Here is a 26,166-nt window from a genome sequence, read left to right as displayed (position 1 = left end):
TTGAAAAATGAAATGAAATAGAATAAAAATACTAACGTACATGGAACACAGTGCTGGGCTACCATGTACAATGCTTATCTTACTCTAAAATTATGACTAATACAACATTGATGTAACATTGGCCCATACAATTCCTTCTTTAGAAACAGGTGCATCAAACCCAAATAAAATACTAGGTTTAGCCTAAAATTCCAAAACAGGTTGCATCTTAAATGATATCTGTGAGGATATGATAGTCATTAGTGGTAAGATTATCAACTCCTACTTTAATATCAAGAGTCACTCTTTTTCCAGTCACATTCTATGAGTCACAGGTTATGTCTTCATTTAATTTCTGCCATCAGAGTTCCGGATTGTGTATGGAAAAGTGCTCATTTGTAAGGTTGTATTATCGAGGCAATCAAAGGGCTCTGGCTTCATATGTAGACAGAACTTCTTAGGTTCCACTCTGAGGTTGGCCCCTTAAGACTAAGTGACCATTAATTAGGAGGGAAGGTACACGTTTCCTACTCCACAAAGTAGGAATAATTTAAAAAGCTACTGATCAGAATTGACCAAGCGAATGTTTGTGAAGTACAGTGGGGCCTTGACTTACGAGTGTCCCGACTAATGAGTTTTTTGAGATACGAGCCGTCTCTCGGCCGATTTTTTGCGTTGAGTTGCGAGCTAAAATTTGGGTTACGAGCCAGCTTCAGATACCCCACTGCTAGTTGGTGCAGCGAACATCACAGTGAACGCCACAGTGAATGCCACAACATCAGCCCAGCATCTCGTGTCTCACTCGTTCACTTTTTGATTTGACATACGAGTAATTTGAGATACTATCTTGCTTTTGGTGATGAGGAAATACAAGTTCAGAGGTTCATAACTCACTGGAGGCTGCAGGGCTTGGTGAGAGGAGGACAGAAATTAAATCCAGGTCCGTTTGTCTTCCCCTCCAGCGTCCTTTCTTCCTGTGCTTTGGGTGCCGCCCTACATGGATTCCTTGTATATCCAGTTCTCAAACATATAAACCACCCCGAGTTCTTGGCTTTAAAAAACTCTTTTTCGGCTTCAGTGTGTTCACACTGAATTGGCAGTAGTGCCCGAGCTGTTTTCAGCATTCCAGTTTCATTATTTCACTAGTCCAGACAGAATCCACATCTTTCAGGAGAGAAGCAATTTTTATATTAATTACACCGTTCCTTTTAATCTCCAGCAATATATACAAAAATAATTAAAAGGGGTAGTTATAATTTACCCAGCATGTGAAACTTAATTAAGGGGAAAGCATTAAAAATTCCTTTGACGGCATTCCAGAATCACACACATACACCACTGGTCATATGCAAAAAAAAATGAAAAAAATAAAAGATAGCAAAATGATTTACCATCATGCTGTCCGTAACAGTTAAAAAGGAACCCAATCCTATAATTCTGTGTAGAATGTAACTTGCCAGAAACATACATGAAAGCATTCCGCATTCACCCATGCTCGGTGCCCTTTGCTGAAACACCCATTGTTTTTCCCAAAGCGCTGGCTTTGGAACTTTTCTTTGGGTCTTCGTGGTGCCTGCAGGATATGGAGGTGCTTTCTCTGCTTCTCTCCAGTGCAGCACCCCAACCTAGTCTTCTTTGTGAGGGAATTTGCAATCATCCAAAAATGTCTCTCTGTCCCATCGAACTTTCCACAGCATTTCTCTACCAGCTAGTTGCCATGGAGGCTGTGCTGTGATTTTTCTCTACAAGGTGTTAATATCTGGTGACGATGTATTGTTTGATTTGCAAGATAAATATAGGCAGTGGTTAAAAGTTTGGCCTTTGGCAGCAAACAGACCCGGATTCAAATCTCACAGGTTGGCCTGCTACCAGCCACGTGGTTTTCTGCAAGCAGCAACTTCTCTGCTGGAGGAGGATGCTAATACCCACCGCACGGTGGGTTGTAAGGATCAGGCCAGGTCACGTTGGTAAAAGGCTCGACACAGCCTTGACATTCCGAGAGTTCTCAGTTTGTGGCAGTGTTTATTATCCCAAGAATATTTGCATTTTAATGTCAGGAGATGACAATGCCCTTACGAAAGGAACGAGTGTTTTAGAATGAGACTGCAGGCTTGAGAACAAGCGGACTTCTTGGAGCAGGTGGTATGCAAGTCTACCACATCGTTAACTGCCTCGTCTTCCCAGATGGGGTGTTTGTGTCCACCCCAGAGGGAAAGGATCGAGAAGAATAATCTGTCACATAGACTTCATGGATGGTTTGTATAGGACCTCCACGACAGACTTAGAAAAGACCATGGGATGCACCCAAACAATTCAGTGATTTTAATTTGCCCTGGAACTGTGCTACTCAAAGTGTGGTCTGACGTCAGACTGGCAGCATCCGCCCACCTGGGAGCTTGTGAGAAAGGCCAATTCTTTGCCACATCCCAGACATATTGAATCTTTGGGAATGGGCCCAGACAACTGCATTTTTCCAAAGCCCTACAGGTGAATCTGACGCACCCCAACATTTGAGAAGAACCGTTATAGAACATCTACACAAGCCTATAAGGTACAGGCATCCAGACTCATCCTATGTCTTTGGGGGGCACCTAAAAGGCCCCAGAGAATGTACATGGCCATGCATTCCCTTAATCCTCGCTCTGACATTCCAAGGACACACACAACCATAGAGGACTCTGGAAAGCTTAACTCTAGCACTCGCAACGTGACTTAACAATGAGATCGACTTCATTTTTATTTCATTAGACAAACTCCCATTTCTTCTTCCCATGGCTTTATTCGTTTTGATAACTCAAGCTAGTTATGCATTGTTGGGTTGTCCCTTTGTGTGCAAATTAGTAAGGTTAATAAAACTACCTTTTAACTCAGATTCAATTAGCATGCATTTTTTTTTTTTTTTAGAGACCCATTTCAACCGATTATAATTTTGCTCCATCATGCTGGTTTTTACTGTAGAAACCTCTCAGCCATTTTCCTATGTATATCCCCATCCTCACCAAGTAGATGTTAGTATTATATAGATATTTACAAACCGGTCTACAAAACATGTAGTTTTTATATTGCATCATCACTTATTTTTAGGAAAAGCAAGTCCATCCAAAATGTGATATGGTCACAATTATGTGCTGTATAATGCTTTTCAAGTGGGGTGATTATTTTTCAGCGATAGTGGCTCGCATGCAAAAAAAGTCACTCACTAAAATCACATGACTTCCCAATGATTAGAGGGAATCTCAGATGGAGGGGCTTGAATGGTGACCCTCAAAAATGATATGTTCATGTTCTAACTTCTGGAACCTGTACATATGATCTTATTTAGGAAAAAAGGTCTTTAAAGATGTAATTAAGTTACAGATCTCAAGATGAGATTGTCCTGATGAAGATGGACTCTGAATTCAATGGCAAGTTTTATTTTTATTTTTTTTATTTTTTATTTTTTTTAAAGATTTTATTTATTTATTTATTTTTTTATTGCTTAAAGTATTACAAAGAGTATTACATATGTCTCCTTTTTTTCCCCCCGCCCTTGACAATCCCCTGGCCTCCCCTACCCCCCAGTGTCTTATGTCCTCAATGGCAAGTTTTTAGAAGAGAAGGGAGACATAGACCCAAAGGCACAGGAGAGAAGAGCATGAGAACAGCAGTAGCATTAGAGGGACGCATCTACAAGTCAGGGGACACAAGGATTGCCAGCAACCACCAGAAGCCAGGAGAGAAGTGTGGGGCCCATTAATTTTCAGAGCCTCCAGAAAGAGCCAGCCCTGCTAACACCTTGATTTGGAACTTCTGGCCTCCAGAACTGTGAGAGAATAAACTTCTATTGTTCTAAACCTCCAGGCTTGTGGTAATGTGTTATGGCAACTCTAGGAAACCCAGCTCATTGCACCGGCTCATTACGAATAGCTTCTACTGGTTGTAGCTGCCAACATTTACAAAACCTGGGTTTGAGAAACTTTCTTAAGGAACCAAGTTAAGGAAGGCTTAACACCAAGTTGCTGAATTTCTGTTTTTAATACCGTAAGTCATACACCTTTAAGCAAGCAACTCTCATCAAAGGACACATTAACACAGTTTTCAGAGCAGGAGATACATCCATTAGCATTTCATTCACTGGACAAATGTGCAAGTGGGCAAAGCACCATCAGTGCGCATGCAGTGTTCAGCCAGCTAGAAAACCTTGACAGACACAAAGTAGTAGGTGAATGGCTTACAGCAGTGATTTTTCAACCTTTTTCATCTCGTGGCACGCATACACTAATGACTAAAGTTCTGCGGCACATAAAAAAGTAACTGGTAGAAGAAATGCAGATATAACATCATTAGGATGCCACTTTGTACCCAGGGGATTGGCCCCAAAAGTAGAAATCTGGTGAGAAATAGGGGAAATAGAATTCTTGTTGGAGTCTCAACTGACATGAGCCATTCTAGGGAGTGAGTCTGGAGGGCCATTCTGGAGAGCACATCCAAGTAGGTTTTTCTGAGATTAACATCAATAGGGGTCCAGGAATAAGGAGTTTTATTTAAAACAAAACAAAACACAAAATCAAACTGCCTTTGTTCTATTCTGGATTATTTTCAGCTTGTTGGTTTTATGGACTTTCTTTTCTTATTATTTGAATTATGGATAGAAAAAGCAAATAGGAGTACTACTCTCAACCTAATTCACAAAACAGAATGAGTTGTATTCATGAGAAAGTAATTACAGTTTTGGTGAAGGATGACGTGAATTTAGGTTTTGTGACAAGTGAGGAGTAAACAGTTAAAATGATTACATATGTGAACTTTAGGGAAACAGACTACAAAATTTTAAAGCGTTAGCATAGGGAACTCGGAACACCACCACCCTGGAGTGTTCTGGCAATGTCACAGGACAGGGGATGAGGAAACAACCATTTGACCAGAAACATGGCAGATTCTGTAGACAATGAACACTTTGTACACCCTGGAAGTCAGCTGTAGTAACTAACTCTTAACTCAGAAGGGAAATTGTAAGAGGATTATTTGTTTTATAAATATCATCATAATTGAGTCTTCCTCTGACCCCCTGTGTGGGGTGGGCTGTGACTGCACAGATTAAGTGTACGGGGCCTAATCGAGAAGGATGTGGTAGGTCATGGTGAAAGATTTAGCCTTAGGAAAAATTATGAAAAGCTCATGGTCATCGTTTCATTTTAGAAAAGTTATCGTGGAGGCTTAGAGAGGAAGAACATGGGTGATTAGGTGATCAGTTTGTGAATAAACCTGGCCTCGAAGAAAAGCAGAAGGGTTGTATCATGATGCCAGCCAAGCAGGATGTGACGAATGTTTATGTAGTGCCCAAGGGACAGAAATAAGGTAGGACGTCATTTCTAAGGAGGCCAAGAGTAGGGAGGAAAAAAACCTCAGATGGCAGCTATAAGCTAGAAACTGCAGGAAGGTAGTGAGCAGTAACACTGGGAATATCATGTCCAGACCTGCAGGCCAACTGAGGCCGTGACCGTGGAGACAGTGAGCAATGAAGATTTTTATCAAAGGTGTGTTTGTGGTACCAGAGAGCTAGACTACCAAAGGGCCCATCTCTGAGGAGAGGGAATGAATTGTGACTGATGGTCCCCATGGAATTCTGTGTAGCTGCAGTTAGATTGGGAAGGTCCAGAGTGAGGCTTGCCAGATAAAATACAGGGTGCCCAGTTAAATTTGAATTTTTGATGAAGAACAAATACTTTCTTTTGGAGTAAGTATATCCCAAATACTTGCTAAATCTGGCAACCCTACCCATAGCCCAGTACAATTTGTGAAAATGAAAGCTATGTATGCAGGCAAATCAACACAACTTATAAGAATACTAGAGGCCCAGTGCACGAAATTCTTGCACAGCTAGGGTCCCTAGCAGCTGCTGGCTGCTGGCTGCTGGCCGGGGCCTTCCTTCATTCCATGCCACCCCCTGTTGGTGAGAGCGATTGAACTCCTGGTTGGTGGAACTCCTGAGGGGACACTTTGCATATTAGGCTTTTATACATATAGATGCCCTGGCCGATGTGGCTCAGTTGGTTGGAGTGTCGTCCTATATACCAAAGGGTTGCAGATTCCATCACTGGTCTAGGCAAGTGCAGGAGGTGACCCATTCATCTCTCTCTCTCTCTCTCTCTCTCTCTCTCTCTCTCTCTCTCTTTCTCTCTCTTTCTCTCTCTCTCCCCCTCTCCCTTTAAAAAATCAATTTAAAAAATTTAAAAAGAAAAGAATACATTAATAGCTATTAATAGCTAGTGTTTGTGGGGGTGGATAATAGAGATTAAAGCAATAAATAAGTACTACACAAATAAAAGAATAGAGGGCCTTGGTGATACTGAGCTGAGTATGATTCCCTCAACCTCTCCCGGAATTTCCTCCGGAAGTCCTGATGACACTGCCTGGCTGATGAACAGAATATTCTATTCTACGAAACAATCCCTATGGAATACCCTGGCATTCCCAGCAAACTTAAGTGGCAGGAAAGTGAGTAGGAGAAGGAATGGGTAGGAGACAAGGGACTCGGGAGGGAAAGCATACTTTTATAAACCTAATAAAAAATGACACTAATGAGCAAATCAGTCAGGCACATTGCTTCACCTAAGATTTAGTCTTTTAATAGAGGAACATGGTTACATTCTTATAAATATTAGTGAAAGACTATCAGCAAGTATACGTCTGTAGCTGTTGCCATAGAAACGGCTAGAAGAAGAGGCAAAGTTTCAGTTTCCCCATTGGAAAAATGACAGTTCTATCCATGTCACTGGGTAACTCTGATTCTTAAAACCACTTTCTTTTCTAACGTTGCAGCGGATTACAAGGAGAGCTTTAATACGATTGGAAACATTGAAGAGATTGCATATAATGCGGTTTCCTTCACCTGGGACGTGAATGAGGAGGCCAAGGTGAGTGAAAAAGGAGCACGGATTCATTGTTCAGACTTCTAAGTAAGGTGCCCTTTCTCTGCAGGTGATTTTTTTTTTTTTTACACAACAGGCTTTATAGGTAGGGAAAGATCTGTTAACTTGAGCCAGAGCAAAAGGAAGTGAACCCATTATCTTTCTCTAGAAGTCATACACATGCAATTCTGTGGAGCAAAATTGCCTTTTTGGGGGGTGTGGGGGGAGAAAAGGACAGGTACCTGTGCCTCTGTGGCCTCCTGAGGGATGCCTCCAAAGCCTCCAGGCTCCATTTTAGCCCTTGGGCCTGGCAAAGAGGGGCCACAAAACCTTTCCAACCTGCACCGTAGATTCTCCTGAACCCTTCTCACTGCAGCTTTCTTCAGGGAGAAGGGGTTCAGAGCTCATGCTTCACAGGTACGTGCCTGGGAATGTCTCCTGACCCCATGATTCCTCCCAAGTGTGTAACCTGCTGGAGGGAGGGGGCAGGAAGCAGGGCCACAGGCCTCTGAACTCACTCCCCGAGGTTCCCCACCGCTGTGACCTTGAGCCGTTTTTTTCCTTGTTGACTGCTTAAGCTTTCTCGCTCTCTCTCTGGTGCCAGCATGGTTTAAAAGGGCAAGAGTCAGGCCTCCAGCAAGGTGTGCTCGGAGGCGGGGGGGTTGCGCCGTTGACAGGTGAACAAGTGAGACTCGCCGGTACTCCTGTTTGCTTACGGGCCGTGAGTCTCTGAGTGCATGAAAACTCCAAACTTCTGTCTGCATTCTTTTTTTCTGTGTTGGATAGCTTCTGACTCTTGATCCTTCTTTTGCACTAAAGAGAAGTTTCCAGATGAAACCTAAGTTTGTTTTGTACTTCAGTTATGTACCATCTAGGAGGGCGTTACACAACTTTGTCTTCAAACTAATGAAAAGGTCAGTGTAAACAACTCCCTTCAATGCTTTATTGTCTGCAAGTGGGGAAGGCTGGGTGAGAGAGGAAACTGGATTTGAGTTTGCGGGCAGGACTTATGGAAGAAGATGAATTGCTCAGTGTCTCATTCTGCTCACATATGAAACAATGTAAATGAAACTGGCTTTCGTCCCAAGAAAGGCGACTTAAATGGGCAAGCGGTGAGCGTGCCAGGGAGCCAGAAGGAAGGGGGCCTCAGAGCAGCGGGGAGTCAGTCAAATGCAGAGCTGTAGGGAAGCTTCTTCTAGGGTCCGTTCACCTCCATTTAAAGCTCCTTGTCCAGGGCCGGCCGGTGTGGCTCAGTGGTTGAGCATTGACTTAAGAACCAGGAGGTCACAGTTCTATTCCTGGTCAGGGCACATGCCTGGGTTGCAGGCCCAGTGTGGGGTATGCAGGAGGCAGCCGATCAATGATTCTCTCTCATCACTGATGTTTCTACCTTTATCTCCCTCTCCCTTCCTCTCTGAAATCAATAAAAATATATTTTAAAAACAAGTTTCTTGTTCAAGCCCCAGACTATCCCTTCGTCCTCTTCTCTCAGAGGCTGGGGTACTGGGCTAGACAAAGAAAAGACTTGGTGCAAGGCACAGCCGGGCTGGGGTTAGAATCCTTAGCAAGTCGTCTTACCTCTCTGGGCCTCACTCAGCTCCTTTAATTAAAAAAAAAATTAAAACAAACTTTTCCAAATAAACTCTGCCGTGCCGAGTCTGGTGTGTGATGTGTGAAGATCCAGAGCTCTGGGGGAGGGCAGGGGAACCAATAACCACACAGCCGCATGTGGGGCGCGAGGGGCAGGCCCTTCACAGTCACGGGGGAGACGCTGGCGTCCTATCCTCGGAAGCGCCTTGCCAGCCAGTGTAAATGAGCTGCAAATGTGAGCTGTAATCGCAGCCCTAACGTTCATTACCATGTAGCCTGTGCGAACGAGTGCTGGTGGGTGAATGCCTTAGTGGTTATGTGCCAGCAGGGACCCTTTAAAGAAAATGCCAAAACCGAAGGGACAGCTTGAGTGATGGAGGCGCTGAGGTGCCACAGCGAGGCAGTGAATTTGGGTGGAGTTGACCCTTCTTTCAGCCTCATTAAGACAATTCCATGCCGCACCCGGAGGCAGGAGCTCGCGTCTCTTGTTCGAACACGTTGGAGCATGTGTGCTGTTCCAGCATCACAGGTTTAGCTCACAGAAGCTTCTTGTAGCAACATTTGCTTGTTTCTTTAATCTATATATTTTAGTTACTAATACTTGGTTATGGCAATTGTATGCAGTCTGGGTTAACCAATAAGTAAAAAAAAAAATAGTTTCTAATAATTTCCCCCAAAGGACTGGAAAGGCTTTTAAAGAAAAACCATAAAAATCAAGTCTGTTTCATTGGTGAGGCCAAGAAGATTTTTTTCATCAACTCAGAGCCTAAGGAATTTCTTTAAAATGTTACTGATTTTAGCCCTGGCCGCTGTGACTCAGTTGGTTGGGCATCATTCTGTGCGCCATGAAGTTCCCGGGTTCCATTCCCTGTCATGGCACATGCCTGGGCGGCAGGCTGGATTGCCCACGGGGGACGCTGCAGGAGGCAGCCCATCAATGTTTTGCTTTCATATCATTGTTTCTCCCTTCCTCTCTCTCTAAAAACCAAATAAAAAAAATCTGTAAAAAATAAAATAAAGTATTATTGATCCTATATAATAAAAGGGTAATATGCAAATTGACCCTAATGGCGGAACGACAGGGAACGACCAGTCACTATGATGCGCACTGACCACTAGGGGGCAGATGCTCAATGCAGGAGCTGCCCCATGGTGGTCAGTGTGCTCCCACAGGGGGAGCTCCGCTCAGCCACAAGCCGGACTGACGGCTGTGAGCGCAGCAGCGGTGGCGGGAGACTCTCCTCAGCAATGCTAAGGATGTCTGACTGCAGTTTAGGCCCGGACATAAGCCGTCAGTCGGACATCCCCTGAGGACTCCTAGGCTGCCAGAGGGATGTCTGACTGCCAGCTTAGGCTTGGTCCCCTGACCAGGCTCAGGAACCCCTCTGAATGCATGAATTTTCGTGCACTGGGTCTCTAGTTTTATAATAAGCAGATTGCATAAAACAAAGCATGTGGTTGAGTAAAAAAGTTTTTTAACAAAACAAGAAGTAAAGGACATCTCTCCCACAGTGGAATTGTTTGTGATTTTCATATCATGGACTTCTCAGGAGCAGTGGAATTTACTTTCAAGTTCCTATTGGCAGCATCTACACAGAAATTTCTTGTAGGCTTCAGGGCTGGGGCCCCATTTGGTGTCATGTGATGCTTTGGTTTATGTGACCAGAGGACACAAATTGTGGCCTGCAGCCTTCATATGGTCCACAGAACATATATGTATATGTAACATGCATTTACATATTTTATTTCAAAAATTTAATTTTTTTGCCCACATTTAATAATCAGGAGGTTACTTTAATCTAGGTTTCTAGATTCTTTTGGGTGATTAAAGAATACGGCAACCATAAGCCCAAGTGTTTGCAAGGCCACGAGTGGTTCTTGTGAGGTACTGGCTATTCTCTTTAATGCTTTCTCTAGCCTTCACCATTCTGGAACTTTCTCTGCCTGGCCCTGCTGGACATTTGAGTTTCCAGGCCCCAACCCCTCAGACAGCTGAATATGCAGTTTATTGCATATTGGGGAATGTAATGACACGTGGAGGTTGACAGAGTAGAGCCGAGAGAAACAGGACCAGGATCCCCGCCAGCATTCCCTGGTTCCTTTGGCCAGGCCTTTGGCAGCAGGCCAGAGTGTGACTTGGGTTGGCACTGTGAAAGAGAGGGGCTGTGACATACTTTTGAATGCCCATAATGGCGTCCAATCTTGACCTTTGAAGATGTTTTAAAAATCATCAGAAATCACTTGGGTCCAAATATAAATACACATCAACCAGTTGGACATTACCACCTTAGGGTTAAAAATGGGATTTCTTTGTACACTTGAAACTTACATGATTCTATTAGCCAATGCCCCCCTAATACATTTAATTTAAAGAATGAGATTACTTTTCTACAAGACTGGCTTTGAAGAAGGCAGTGTCAGAAGAGACACGACATAAAATTTGAGCCACAGCAGCGTCATTTGAGAAACCAAATATCTTCCCAAGATGACTGTGCGAAAGGATAGTTTTTATTTGGATATTTAAGTTTTGGTGCATTTATTTAAAAAACAAACAACAGCCAGTATTTGGTTTTCTTACCACATATGCATCATCAAGAGCTACTTGATTTTTCCAGAGCACCTTCCTACGTGTTTCTTTTCTTGCCGACCTACATTTTACTTTCACCTCTCGTTTAGCATGAACAGAAGAAAGGATGTGAAATTCTAATCATGTAGTTTATCTAAGGAAAAAGTTTGACCTGGGAAGGTGTTAAAACTATTAATTAAAACGAGGTTTGGAATGAACTGATTTCTGGTATCAATGGCCTTGTGAATCTGGCAGAGCTATCCCCGAGTTCTTCCACCCAGAACCGGTTCTGCTGGCTGTGCCACCGTCTTCCTGCACAAATGACAGGAGCAGCAGCAATAGTCTCCAGCAGGACATTTCCCCCAGGGTCTGGACGCTGCTGTAGTGTAACAGGTGTCCCTGGGTCCCTGGCAGTGACTCAGGTGACATCTAGGTGGGAGAGGTTGGGAGTCCGAGTCCACCCTGTTACAGCTTGGAAATTGATGGGGGATGGGCAGCAGCAGGTGACAGAGGAAAAGGCACCTGGATGCTCATCTTGGCACTGGAAGAGCTGGCTTTGTGACTTCTCCCTGCTGAGCCTCACTCTCCTCAGCTGGAAGGGAAGCAGGGATTATCAGAATAGATTATTGAGCCCTAACCAGTTTGGCTCAGTGGATAGAGCAGCGGCCTGTGGACTGAAGGGTCCCAGGTTCGATTCCGGTCAAGGGCATGTACCTTGGTTGCGGGCACATCCTCAGTAGGGGGTGTGCAGGAGGCAGCTGATCGATGTTTCTCTCTCATCGATGTTTCTAACTATCTCTCTCTCCCTCCCTCTCTGTAAAAAATCAATAAAATATATTTTAAAAAATAGATTATTGACATCAATAATAGATTATTAAGGTTCCATCCATATGCTTCTAACAGGAGCCCTGCTGTGGTACCTTCTTTCACATGACTCCCATTCCCAGGGTTACTGCAGACTTTCTTCCCTTTGCCAAACACTGGCGCCTACAAAGTAGATCGATTGGTCACTAATCCCCAGGTTGAGGAATTCCCACGGAAGACTCCATTGGGTTATTGAAGAGCGGTGAGCTCAGGTTCCTGGCATCGAGTGCTGGCTTTCTCTTTGCGATGACATCATCCCCAAGAGCAGGAGCACAGCAGGCTCCCCCTTCTCCCACATTTCCAAGCAGATTCTTGAAACCGGGCCCCTTCTTTGTGTCCAGTGCATTTTCTCTGTTCACAATGAATTCAAGCTTAAGCGAACCTTCCTGTGCTGCACAGGCCTCTCTCCTGTGACCACAGAGAATTCCTGGAGCATTGAGATGCTCCCTAGTGCTTTGAGGAACAAGTTTCCTTTTTGTGCCTTTTCGCTGGGACACCATACCAATTTCCCCCTCTCTACACTTCACCCCTCCCATGGTTTATGAACTGCCCAAGAAGGAGACTTCTTTCCATGAACCCCTTTCTAGTCCCTCTGCACCCAGCCTTTTGGGATGCTCTGGAGTCAGTGAAAATGCTCCTCCTCCCTTATACCAGCTCTGCTAACTCATCAAGCAAATAGAGAAATCCACTACTGGCCCATCCCCCTGTCTCTAAGATTTTTTTAAAAATCTATTATAATTCAGTAATATGAAAATTTTTCTCCCCTGGGTTATCCCTTGCTGCCTTCTAGCCTAGCACCTCTGCCTGCAGGAGAGCCATTACCGTCTGGGGTGAGGCCTATCCTGCCCTCCTTCCGTCCTCCGTGCTCCGTGTTGAGTTGTAGGAGGGGCTTTGGGGATTGGCTAGTCCAGCCCTCTGCTCTGCAAGATCAGTGGTAAAAGTTCTTCCTGCATTTGGAGGTTTGGGAGAACTCTCAGACAGGAAGTTGTTGCAATTTTAGAGGGGGCCACGGACACAGATAAGATATATATATTTTTTCATTCCTGTTAACAAATTTTTGAGGTAAGATTGGAGGTAGGCAAGACAGACCTGGATGGGATGGGGTGGGGAGCAGAGAGGCTGAGCCATGTCGTAAATCATTTTCCTGCGCATCTCAGATTCTCATTCCACTAAGCATCAACTTTCTACATACCAGGCGCTGCGCGATTGGCAAGTGCAAAAGTGGGCTTTGAACCCACGTCCCTCTGAGCCCAGAGTCCATGCTCTTAACTGTCCCAATAGAGGGTAATCCGCAACCTTTTTAGGCCAAAGCATGCTATGGTGTTCTTTCTCAAAGAAATCTATAGGGTACAATGTATGTAGTTCCTGAAAGAAAGAAAACAAATGAACAGCCCCATTTTCTTTAGCAAAGCAGTTCAATCAAGTCACCCGGCTTTTGCTACCCTCTGCCTGTCCCCTGCCCACTAAGATGGCCTTGCTGGTCCAACACCTCTAGCACACAGGCCTCTCCCCATCCATGTCTTTGGTTGCCCTATTACATTACCTGTCGATATCATACTAGTACATGTTATTGACCAGAGTGGATTTGGGAGTGAGGACTATTAGGATTCCTTGCCATCTTCATCTGAGTGTGTGTGTGTGTGTGTGTGTGTGTGTGTGTGTTAGCCTAACATTAATGGTCTCATTTGCAGAATTACTGCAATTAATACTCTTTGTATTAATTGAATATCAGTGCATGCTTTCTCATATTGATACATATCAGTGTTTTTTTCTCCAAACCTTTACACATTTATTCTGCATTTCCCCCACTTATCGCTAGCTCCTTTCTCTAGTGTCCAGATTTTTACTTTTAAGTGTATTTCCATATACTTTTCTTTTATGTTTTTCCTGCTATGAACAGGGAAGACTATTACTTACTCTTTTTTTTTTTTTTGCAATACTGTGCAGGAAGCACAGCATAAAAAACTTCAAAGCAAGAACAGTGATTGTTATCAGAGAAAATGAAGGTTGCAGAGGGCACACAATGACTATCTGCTTTATGTTTGCAACTTAAGAAATCCAATAAACAAAACCCACATTCACCAAGCTGGTAAATTGAAAATAAATATTTATATACTAGAGGCCCAGTGCACGAATTTGTGCACGAGTAGGGTCCCTGGGCCTAGCTGGCAATTAGGGCCAATCAGGGCCTTCCCCTGGCTGCCAGCTGCCGGCCAGGGATGGCCTTGATTCTGCACCGCCCCCTGGTGGTCAGCACACATCATAGCAAGCAGTCAAACTCCCGAGGGGACAATTTGCATATTAGCCTTTTACTATATAGGATAAGCAAAGTTTATATGTAGATTCCTCTAACTTTGGGTTCCTTTAGATCAGTGGTTCTCAACCTTCTGGCCCAGGGGTGGGCAAACTTTTTGACTCGAGGGCCACAATGGGTTCTTAAACTGGACTCAGAAGAAGGAGCTGCGGCCGTGTTTCCCGACGTTGCCATGTTAACACTGCTGCTGGTGAAGGAGCGGAGGGGAGAGCAAGAGAACCCTCTGCTCTTTCAGCTCCACGGGCCGGATAGGACAGCCGAATGGGCCGGATCCGGCCCGTGGGCCGTAGTTTGCCCACAGCTGTTCTGGCCCTTTAAATACAGTTCCTCATGTTGTGACCCAACCATAAAATTATTTTCGTTGCTACTTCATAACTGTAATGTTGCTACTGTTATGAATCGTAATGTAAATATCTGATATGCAGGATGGTCTTAGGCGACCCCTGTGAAAGGGTCGTTCGACCGCCAAAGGGGTCGTGACCCACAGGTTGAGAACCGCTACTTTAGATGCTTTCAATGAATTGGATCTACAAAGGAGATTTCATGTAAGTTTTGACATTGTGAGGAAATGCAAGGTAAGGGGACACATGCTGATATTACCTCTGGGCCGTATTTTCCTTAAATTTTTGCCTTTTTTATTGCCTTTGGGTCTGGTTTTGCTCTAGTACTGAGGGAGATAGCATAAACCATCTGAGACCGAGTGTAAGGGATGTGAACATGGATGTGCTAAGAGGAGTCAGCTGGAGGAGCAGGAAGATAAAAGTGGAAGTTGGGACTACAAACCTCGCTTCTATGGAAGCAAATTCATCCCGAAGGAAGCAAATGAAGTGGACGTGATGCCTCACAGTGCCCGTGGCCACCTGTCACAGGGCGTTGGATGGGCTCACATCATGACCTCCTTGGTGCTGTGAGACAGAACTAGCGCTACCGTGTAGGATTGCTTACTTTTTCCACATGGAGCCCAGGTTTCTTTCTTTCTTTTTCTTTCTTTCTTTCTTTCTTTCTTTCTTTCTTTCTTTCTTTCTTTCTTTCTTTCTTTCTTTCTTTCTTTCTTTCTTATTATTTTTAAAAATCTTTATTGTTGAAAGTGTTACCTATGTCCCTCTTTTTCCCCCATTGACCCCTTCTAGTCCGTCCCCTCCCCTGGCAGGTTTCCTTTCTTTTCTCACCGTATGGCCAATCCTTTCTCTTCCCAGGGCTGTCTTTTCAAGGTGCAACCAGTGGCCAGCAAGTCAGATGAGCTTTTTGCTCCCTCATCTGTTAATGAATAGAAAACACAGCCTCTCTGTCCTCATTACCTCAATTTTAGTCACTCAAAAGACAGGAGGGTGGAAATGGCAGTCCTTTGATTATGGCCTATGGAAGGTGGTAAATTGGAGAAAATGTAGGTGTTCTAACCTTCTCGTACACCGTGAACTGTTGAGTCTCTCAGAGTGGAAAATAAGGTTATGCTGATTGAAAGGCTGACTTGAAATTCAGCACCAAATCATGGCAGATCCATTAAATTGTTCCAAATGTATTATTTCGTTCCCTCCTTCTCTCTCTCTCTCTCTCTCTCTCTCTCTCTCTCTCTCTCTCTCCCTCTCAGCATTGTTGTTTTTTGGGGTTTTTTTTGGTCTAAAATATTTAATCTGTGTTTATTGGGCTCCCACTGTCTGCCAAGCACAGTGCCTGAGAAAATGGGTTCTTTAGTCGGGAGAAGACATATGGACGGTTAGAGGATATTACAGGGCATTTTCCATAGTCTCAAGAGTAAAGAAGAGGCAGGGGCAGGCTCCTGGGAGGGGTCTTAAAAGGTCAGGACACACACTGTGAAGCAGGGCAAATGGCATTTTTATGTGTTTGCTGGGGCGTGGTGTAGGTGATGGAAGCTTTATAAGGGAAAGGTAAACATTTGCTGGAGTCTTTGGTATTGAACTTAAACAAAGCCATGCCTTTGTTTCGGTTTTATAAGGTAATGGGTGGCAGGAAAAGCTATAAAGCTAGAGTTAATTCATATATAGAAGGAGTAATCTTTGCAAAGCATCTCACTGAAGATATCAACAGCTTGATCTTCTGTTAGAATGTAGAGTACCCGTGGTTTCTGACCTGAATCCTGCGTAGGGTTCTATAACGTGCATGCATAAACTGTTGTGTGTGTGTAGAGAATTAGATTACAGACTTGGATTTCATAGACTGGTGTGTGTGTGTGTTTGTGTGCACGCGCGTGTGCACCATGGTTAATATTTGTTTAGTGATTACCATATACCAGGCACTCTGCCAGGTCCTTTTTATACATTACGCAGCATTTATATTTTTAAGTGGATATAATTTTTGATGGGAATAATGAAGAATGTGAAGCTCAGAGAGGTGAGCCAGCTTACCTGAGGTTGCCAGCTACCACATAGGATCCATGGCTGTCAGGGGAACATGTTCTTTCTACAATGCCTTTTGTATTGGGAGGATCTAATAGTAATGTCTTCTGCATTATTTCTGGCAAAAGGGCAACCATTCCTTCAAAGCTTTATGCCTTTGATCTGGGATCAAACCTACAACCTAATTCTGTGCCCTGACTGGGAATGAAATCCAAAACCTTTTGGTGTATGGAACGATGCTCCAACCAATTGAGCCACCCAGCCAGGGCAAAAACATGAGCTCATTTTAAAGTGTCCCAATACTAAGGTAAGGATAGTTATAGCTATTTAAAAAATGAGGACTAGAAAGATTAAATAACTAGTCCCAGGCGATAGTGCCAGGATTTGCACTGGCTACAGACCTTCTTTGAGCGCCTTGTACTTCTTTTTTCTTGCTGTGCCTTCCTCTCATTTTGCCTTCCTGCTTCAGAGAAAGCTCTGTCTTTCTTCTTATAAAACTTCACGTGTGAGTTGATATCATTTAATCCCTGCCTCCGAAGCTCTGAGCTCCCATAACTCCTCCTATTTGGAGCCTCTTACATCCGTCCTCTCTCATTGTGTGAGTACCTCTTCCATCTGTGAAGAACACCTCTGCTGGGCCCTGCTGCCCGCTGTCCATGTTCCTGTCCATCCCACCTTCCTCTGCCAACTTCCCAGCTGAGATGCTTCCTCTCCATCCTCATGTCCTGTCTCACTTGCCCCAGAAATCTAGTTTCCCATCTTTCCCTCCATCAGTCTGGCCTTGGGAAGGGCACAGACCCTTGTTACTTCTGAACTTGGTGGCCTTTTCTCAGCCCTCACTCCCCTGGTCCTCTGTAACTTGGATGTCGGATACTGTGGCCATAGTTCTTGGCTTCAGTGGTACACACCCGACCTCATCAAATGTCCATTATTTGACAACCGTGATACACGTATTTTGGTTGGCTTCTTCCCTCACCAGCCCATTTCAGGCTGCTCTTAACTTCCCCAACACAAACCCCCACTCTCCCGAGGCTGTCTCCTTATTCCAGCTCAGGGCTCCTACGGGACATCTCCCCTGGCTGACTCGTTGAGCTTTCCCCTTTTCATCATGTGCTTACAGCATGTATAGTGAGTATATACATTATTCAACAGTGAAAACTGTATACCCCTCCTTTTCTTTAAGGGCAGGGCCCTACCATAGACTTCTGTATCTCCCATAGCATCTCTGTCTATAGTATCTTCCATAGTGTGTGTGTGTGTGTGCGTGTGTGTGTGTGCGTGTGTGTGTGTGTATTTGGTGCTCAATTTAGGTTTGTTGATAAACAGACAGGTAATATTTTTTGAGTATAAATCTGGTCAACACAGCTAACCCTGCTTATTATCTTGACAGATACAGCCATTCCAAGCAATCTCAACTCCTAAGAGGTTTTGCTTAGGAAAGCAAGAGCATAGATAAAGAGGGAAATGCGTATTTAGAAAAGTAATGTTATCTTACCTCATTGGACAAATATTTGTTGAGCATCTACTGTGGGCCTGGTACTGGGACTAGATTGAGTTTGGGGTAGACAAGGGCCCTCTTCTTATGGGCTATAGCCTCGTGGAGCAGACAGATAATTAAGCACTAAACAGATACACAACAAGCTAAATCCAAATAGTGTTACGTGCTATGAAGAAAATAGAAAAGAGCAGGTTGACAGAGTGTGTTACTGGTCGTGGGCGGAGGGAGGAGGAGGCAGAAGACAACTCCAGCTGGGCGGTCAAGGAAGAACTGAGATTGGACTGAAACCTGAATGAGGAAGAGTGGCAATGTGATGATATGTGGGGACAGCACTGGAGGCAGAGGGCAGAACAAATGGCAAAGGCTGTCAATTGGGAACACGCTTCGCATGTACTGGAAGTGGAAAAAATTGGGTACTAAAAGAATATAGATAGCTGGTAGGATATGTGAGTAAGCCACATGTGCATGTGTATGTGTATACTTTTCTCCTAAAGTGTCTATAGGAGAAAATAGAGAAATACACTATCAGGTTTTAAATCATTTCCTAAAAGTGCCATATAAATGGAGGTGCCAGGGAATCTAGGAGATTCTTAGATCCTCAACAAAATAGCAAGCTCTCTGAGGGCAGGGAATCTAATCTGGCCTGTCATTCTTGTTCCCACTTCCTAGCATAATGTCAGGCCCTGGATAAATAATTGGTGAATTAATGCAAGAAGAAACGAATGCATGCCCAAGACTCAGATTTACTTGTTAACATTATCTACCTTTAGTGTGTCTCTCTGTCTTATTTGGCATTGCCTCTGCACCCAAATACAATTGTATAAAATAGAAGAAAAATGCTGAAAATGCAAGAAAACCGTCTTGAAGGCCTTTGATAATGCTAAGAACCAAGGAGAAAACAGAGTAAGGAAATTGGCAAGAGCACACTGATGTGTTTATATATTGTGTTTTAGAGTGGAAATGCTGATTTTATGACCCTGCAATTTGGAGGCTAATGCACGTGCCACTTCTTGGAAAAGAGTCCCAACCTTAGGAAATAAAGAGCTTTCATAGTCTTTGATCAAAGAGGTCTTCTTGAAAATGCAAGATGCACTTGTTTAAAGAGAAAAATACTTTCCATCAACTCATGGATGTTATGATATTTGAAATTTCAAATTGCTTTGTAAATCAAAGATCAGCCCATTTCTTTTAATGGCAAGCTCTCAGAAAAATCTTGGGTGTTAATAATCAACTTAATGTAGCAATTCTAAAGCCCATCATTGACCTGTGTTTATTTTAATAAATCTTACTACATGTAGTGCACAACCGAGAGGTATTAGAACCTGGGCAAAGACACTGATCTTGTGTAGAAGCCACCAAATGGGAATTGTAATTCACGTGTAAAAACGATTTTATTTTTAAAATGTCAATTGTCATGAGACTGCCCCTATTTCTGGAAAGGTCTTGGTACATTTTGAAACAATTTTTCTACCTGACTCAATCCTTGATCCAGTGACAAAATTAAAATTGCATCTGTTATCTGCTCGCATACACCTGTTTTCATGAATATTTTTCTAAAAAATATGTACTGTCAGAATTATAGGAGAACAAATAACGGAGGTTTTGAAAATATTGTATGAACATACATAACATTCATAACTCTCGAGTGACAGACCAATTGTTCATGGCATTTATATGCTCTTTACATAATCAGGGCTCCTATGAAGCTAAACAGAATTTTCTGTGCTTGACATTTGGATGAACATTTGGTGGGGGAAAGCATACCTTTCGCTAAGTTTCTGTAATACACATTTACAAACAGTACTTTGTAGATAAACTTCCAAGAAATTTGATCTCACATTTGCCTGCTGTGCCTGGAGCTGGGACATGGTTGGGTTTGCAAGATGAAACAAATGAATGCTTATCAGTTCCCCAGCCAAGGTTTTAGTTAATGTGCTGCCGTGCCTTCCCACCTCCACCCCCTGCCCCAACTGCAGTTAAAGTTCAACTATTTGGGTTTTGAGTGCACCACAGCGAGACTACGATTGATACCATCGGGTACTGAAACTGCTTTGCTATTGGGTCAGGCAGCCAGGCAAGAGGAAAACGGTGCCAATCCTGTTATATATTCCTGCCTCTAAGGATGGCTCTGGGAGGCCCACACCATTTAGCAAAGGAGACCGATTCTTGGGTTGTTTACTTTTTATAGAATCAGGATGGCATGAGTCAAAGCGAGCCCGTTGGACCTTCTACTCAGGACCTCTTGCTATTAAGAGGACCTAGTCTAAGTGTCTCCCAGTAAAGTCTAGTGTATGATAGCTCATTTGACCTTTAAAGACCTTCTCTACTGGGTGGCTGATTGTTATTGCTCCTCCAAGAAGGATTTAGTCTATTTGTTGTAGTGTGTTGCCAGTAAGCACCTGTTATTTCAGCGGCTCCGTCCTGCCCAAGAGGCCTTTGTAAGTATACACATTCCACCAGCCCAGCTCTCTTAGTTGAGAGGTGGAGCTGACAAGGCCACAATGAATAGTGTTTCCTGCCTGTTGAGTGATATATGGATAAATCAGTGAGCCAACCGTGAGTCCGAATAGCTTAGGAAATATTCATCAGAACACCTTTCTCCCCTGGCTTCTGCACTACAAGGCAGGCTTTCTGAGGAGTGGAACAATAGCCAGTGTGGATCGAGGCCCCGGTAGATTACACCAGCTGGGGGATTTGTATATGAAATAAGTGGCCAAAATTAAGGACAACTGCATTGTTCACTAGAGTGATCATTTGATTTGCTGACATAAAGTTATGTTTACACATTCGGGCCAAGATAATCCCATTGCCAGTAATTATAGTTTTACAAAGGCAAGTGTTCCTAGGAAAGTGTGCTTTTATTTTTTGACCTAAAGATCAGCATGTGATGAAGTTATAATCTCTGGAGCACCATCATGTCCCTCTCTCCATCTAGCCTCTGACTTCTCTGTTTGCCCGGATCATAATCAGTGCATTTATGCTAGTACTTTGCACAGCCTCAGGGACATGGTAGGTATTTAAAAATAATTTTGTGCCATGAATGAATGTTCTTCTGCAGTTAAGGCATCTCCAGGAGCAATAGAAAGACGTTTCTGTCTACTTTCGCCAGGGACGTTCGGTAGGAGAATCAGGCATGGCACACATACTCTTCTTAGTAGTCTTTATCACTCAGTCCCCTGAATCACTTGACATCTGCATTCTTAATCACTGGTTTTCTCTACCATTCCCAAATAAGCAAGCATTTGTGGAATTCCTGGTCTTATCCCAGTGCTGTGTGGGTTTTGTATTTTACTCGTGTCCTCAGGGTCAGCGTTCTGCCCTGTGTTCTCAGAGTCTCTGTATACGTCTCTCTTTGGAGTGCCTTGCCCGCCCTTTGTGGTCATAGCTGGATTCCTCACCTGTCTTCCCTTTGGACTGTCAGCTCCGTGAGGCAGGGGTCTGGATTTCTTCTCTATCTGCTGTGTCTAACATGGTGTTTGACCCACTGTGGGTATGTGTTGATGTTTATAGGGTAAATGAATGAGTGAACCAATAACAGGAATGAATGAAATGAAATGAATGGTTAGGCCATCTCTAGGCACTTGTTTTCAGATGTTGGCTAGAAGAGTGAGAGCCTGTGGCACAAGGCACAAGGTTGTTGTAATTAGCATGTTATTAAGACCTGTCACCTGGCCTTGCCTGCTATTGGTGTGTGGTGCCTTGCTAGTGTGTTTCTTATTGCCAAGTAAGGAGCCTAAAAATAAAATGAAAAATGATCCTTATGTAGACATAGCACTAAAAATTAGATATCTGGTTGTATAAGTTTCCAAAAGCCTACAGGCATTGAACTTGAAATTAATTACATCAGACCTGGTAGTTAAATCAAAAATTTGAATGGCATTTAAAATGCAGTTTGGGTCAGATAATACATTTGATGAAATGGCTCTCAGAATAAATAAATGTATAACTTTAAAACAATGAGTGATTTAAAGTTTTATGTTTTTTTTTTGGTTTTTTTAAAAATATATTTTATTGATTTTTTACAGAGAAGAAGGGAGAGAGATAGAGAGTTAGAAACATCGATGAGAGAGAAACATCGATCAGCTGCCTCCTGCACATCTCCCACTGGGGATGTGCCCGCAACCCAGGTACATGCCCTTGACCGGAATCGAACCCGGGACCCTTCAGTCCGCAGGCCGACGCTCTATCCACTGAGCCAAACCGGTATCGGCTAAAGTTTTATGTTAAGTAAAAATAATACATGTGGTATTAAAGGAAAAACAGTACCAAGAGTATATAATACGCATACCCAGTTTTTCCCAGAGACAACTCTTAATATTTATATAGTTACCACATAAATCTAGGTACTGTACTCATACCTCTATTCTATGATAAATCAACTTTAAATGACATGTATTGACATCTACCTACACTCCTCCCTCTATTCCTCCCAATATTTTATAATAAAATTATATTTTTAGTTCTTCTGTTGGTCAGTACTGTACTCTTTAAGAATTTACTTGAGTTTCCTTTTCTTTTTTTAAATTTATATAAATTTCTGTTCTGTTTCTTGATGCCCCGTGTTGTAAACTGAAGATGCTGGTGCCTTTACTACATTTCTTTCTTCCTGTTTCGTGTCTTACCTTCTCGGGCTCCTCTTTTATCTTCTCACTTCTTCTATAATAGTATTTACTTTCTGATTTAAAAGGAAAATTGAAAACCGAAGACATTAAGGGACTTGCCTGAGGTTTCTTAGCTGGTTAGAGCTGGGATTAAAACCTGGGGGGTTGACTTCCAATCTAGTGGACTTTTTACAGATAAGCTCATCAAATGTTTGTTGACTGACCATTCTCCTCCATGTACTATATTAGGTACCAGTAATACCAAAATAATAAGAAATGGTCTCAAATCTTATACTTAATAGTCAAGTAGGAAGACTAGATATGTAAACAAATAACTACATTTCAGTATAATAATGCTCCAGGGAAGCTGTTATCTAGTTTGGGTTTGGGTTGTGTGTTTTTTTATTCCATTGATCATACATTAGAGAAATTGATATAACTATTAGAAGTCACAGCTTTAACATGTTAAGGAAGTAATGTTTTACCCAGCTAATGTATGCATGTTTGAAAAATAAGTAAGATCTTGCTGATATACTCTAAGGAAAGTAATTTTAATGGTCTGTTTTATATCAAATATGAAAGCAAAAACTTTTATATATTTATAAATTATGCACTCTATCATGTTTTATATGCTCAACCTGTTCTTATGTCATACTATCCAACTATTCTTCAGTTATCCTTATATATGCATTTAGTATTTTGATTTCCAGTCTAAGACTTACGTATTTGTTAATAGACCTTTCTTATGGTGATTTATGAACTTTTTTTTTCTTTCTTCCTCCCTTAGATCTTCATCACTGTGAATTGCCTGAGTACAGATTTCTCTTCCCAAAAAGGGGTGAAAGGACTTCCTTTGATGATTCAGATTGATACATACAGTTATAATAATCGTAGTAATAAACCCATTCATAGAGCTTATTGCCAGATCAAGGTCTTCTGCGACAAAGTGAGTAAAGATGACAGTTTGTCATAAAGGTATCTTTGTTATTAGATATTACTTTTAATGACATTTTTCCCTTGTCACCTTCTCTTGTCTAGTGGTGTCAGAATAATCACCTTATCAATCATAGTGGGAGTGGTAATCTTTCATTCTCAATTCCTATTAGATATCTAGGGAGTCATCAATCAACTCTATTTTTAGTCAGTCATTTTTACCACTCATTTAATGACTAATTGACACTATTGTGCTGAGTCTGATTCACTTATCATAGATTAGTAGTTTTTACTGGATGTAGGTCCTGTCTTAGAACATATCAATGTAACCTTTGTTATTCTTTGGGGTTAGTGGAATCTCGTTTAGAGGTTTTTGGAACGGAGATGGCTTCTATAAAATAAGTTTATTAGTAAACATGCACTCAGGAGGAGACATTGTTTTTGAATCTCCCTGAATCCCATAAGAGACAAAGCAATTAGAATAGCTAAGATTAAAATCCCATGGTTATGTGACAAGAGGTCTGTACACATCCCAAATATGAGTAGCATGAACAATTTCAAGACTTGTGTGATATCAGCATCCACAGGGAAAGCAAAGGGGCCACTTGATTGTCAAAGACCAGGACACCTACAGAAGTGACCCAAGGTACTCGCTGGAGAGTGAGGTGGGCCATCTGAGGTCTACCGTGCCATTAAAATGTCTGAAAGTCCTGGTTTACCAGTGATAGAGTGTACGGAGAAGTGGGTTTCTGGGAGCAGAGAGTGGAGATAGTCACAAGAAGAGAGGAAGAAATACATGAACTAGAACTGCACTGGGTTTGTGGGCAGGCAGCACAGTGGTAAATATAAAAAATCTAGTGGCAATATCTAAAATATCTAATAGCCTTTCAGGTTGTGACGATTTTGGTGAGTGCCAATCATCCAACTGTCAGAGCAGCAGGACACTCCCAGGGACAGTGAGTTGCCTCCATGACACAGAGCCCAGTGAAGTAATAGAAATGGTTGTGTCGATGAGAAGAACCCCCTAACATACCAAGGAAAAATGGACGAGGGTCATGACATAGGCAATCACAAGAAAACACACAAATGGTTTGAATGAAAACAAGGAGATGTATTTTTTTGCTTATCACATCGGCTTTTAAAAAAGCAGATTCCCAATTCTGGCCAAAGTAAGGCCATGACACAATTGGAATTTGTGGTCAATGAAGGTATAAAGGAGTAGCTTTGGAGCTAATGCTTACATGGCACTTATTCTATGCCACGTGAGTTCTGAGAGTTTTATGTACATAAGATTTAAAATTTAAAAGTTATAATATTTTAACCAGATATTTTAAATATGTATTTTATGTTAAAAAAAAAAACTTACTATTCATTCTTATAAAAATATAATTATTGTACAGTGCTTTACTTTTAAGTTTTGAGTTGTCATTGATATACATAAACCACAGAAATTTATAGCAAGAGGAGACTAAAAATATAGAAATATTTGCTTAGGAGGTCTCTTCAAGATATATCAAGGTTTTGTAGAGTTTTTATGTTTAGATAACATAATATTTTCAGAATATTATAAAGTTAATTAACTGTTAAATGCACAGACATCACTTTTTGTATTTGAATCATTGTAGATTAAGGATTCAACACTTTATATTGCAAGTATTTTCACCAATCTGTCCCTTGGCTTTGAAATAATTTATTTTTGCATAATAGTAGGATAATTTTAACACTACCAAATCTGTCTTTTGTGTGTGATGATTTGGGGGTCAGTTTCTAAAAGGTTAGAGGATGCTGGCCAGTTCACGCTTCAGTGCTCCTTGAATATGCTGCCACACAGGGAAGGGACTGTAAATGCGAAACTGAAATGTAGTATGAGGATGTCTATCTGGTTTTCACCTGTTTAGAGTATCATGAAAACATGAGTGCAGACGAATTCTTCTGCATCAAAAGTGGAGAGAGAGAAAGGAAAAGGAAACTTTTGAAACATTGGTATTTGGGGTTGAGAAGTGGAAACTGAGTTAGCAAAGCTGACATGGAAAATTGAAAGAGAGGAGAAGATGATCAGGGAATCCTCAAAAGCCAAGAAGGAAAGAGATAGAAGGTGATTTGGAAGAGACCAATGAAAAAATCAGGTTACAAGGAACAGAGGAGCAAAAGGAAGAGAATAAACCAAACTTTAAAAAAATGAGAGAGAGAGAGGAAGGAAGGAAGGAAGGAAGGAAGGAAGGAAGGAAGGAAGGAAGGAAGGTAGGAAGGAAGGAAGAAAAAGATCGATGTGAAAAACATTGGTTGTCCAGACAGGGGATCGAACCTGCAACCTGACCAGGAATTGAACCTACCACTTTTTGGTGTATGGGATGATGCTCCCATCAACTGAGCCATACCAGCCAGGGCTAGACCAAACTTTTTTCTATTTGGTTCAATGACCATCTCCAAGACCATACGAACATATCAAAACAAAACATAAAATTGTATTGTATGTACAAAGTAATCTTATAGCCTGTCAAGTTTCCTTATGCCCTCCCCCATTTCCATTACTGTATGATTTTAAAAAGCATAATCACACACATTTCCATTGCTGTA

The 26,166-nt window shown here is 42.3% G+C and overlaps 1 protein-coding gene across 5 annotated transcripts in view; it reads left to right on the top strand.

Moving 5' to 3' along the window:
* The window catches only part of GRHL2 (grainyhead like transcription factor 2), a 119,459-nt gene that overhangs the window by 69,535 nt on the left and 23,758 nt on the right, over nt 1-26,166 (top strand). For all 5 annotated transcript variants that reach the window (XM_059672050.1, XM_059672047.1, XM_059672046.1 and 2 more), the window contains 2 exons: nt 6,781-6,875; nt 23,444-23,602. In XM_059672050.1, coding sequence (XP_059528033.1) covers nt 6,781-6,875; nt 23,444-23,602 — 254 coding nt within the window. The remainder of the gene's footprint in view (nt 1-6,780; nt 6,876-23,443; nt 23,603-26,166) is intronic.

This window comes from Myotis daubentonii, chromosome 17 (genome assembly GCF_963259705.1).
Source record: "Myotis daubentonii chromosome 17, mMyoDau2.1, whole genome shotgun sequence".
NCBI classification, from domain to species: Eukaryota; Metazoa; Chordata; class Mammalia; order Chiroptera; family Vespertilionidae; genus Myotis; species Myotis daubentonii.
Note: the sequence above shows the minus strand (reverse complement) of the source record. Positions and strands in the feature narration are given on the sequence as shown.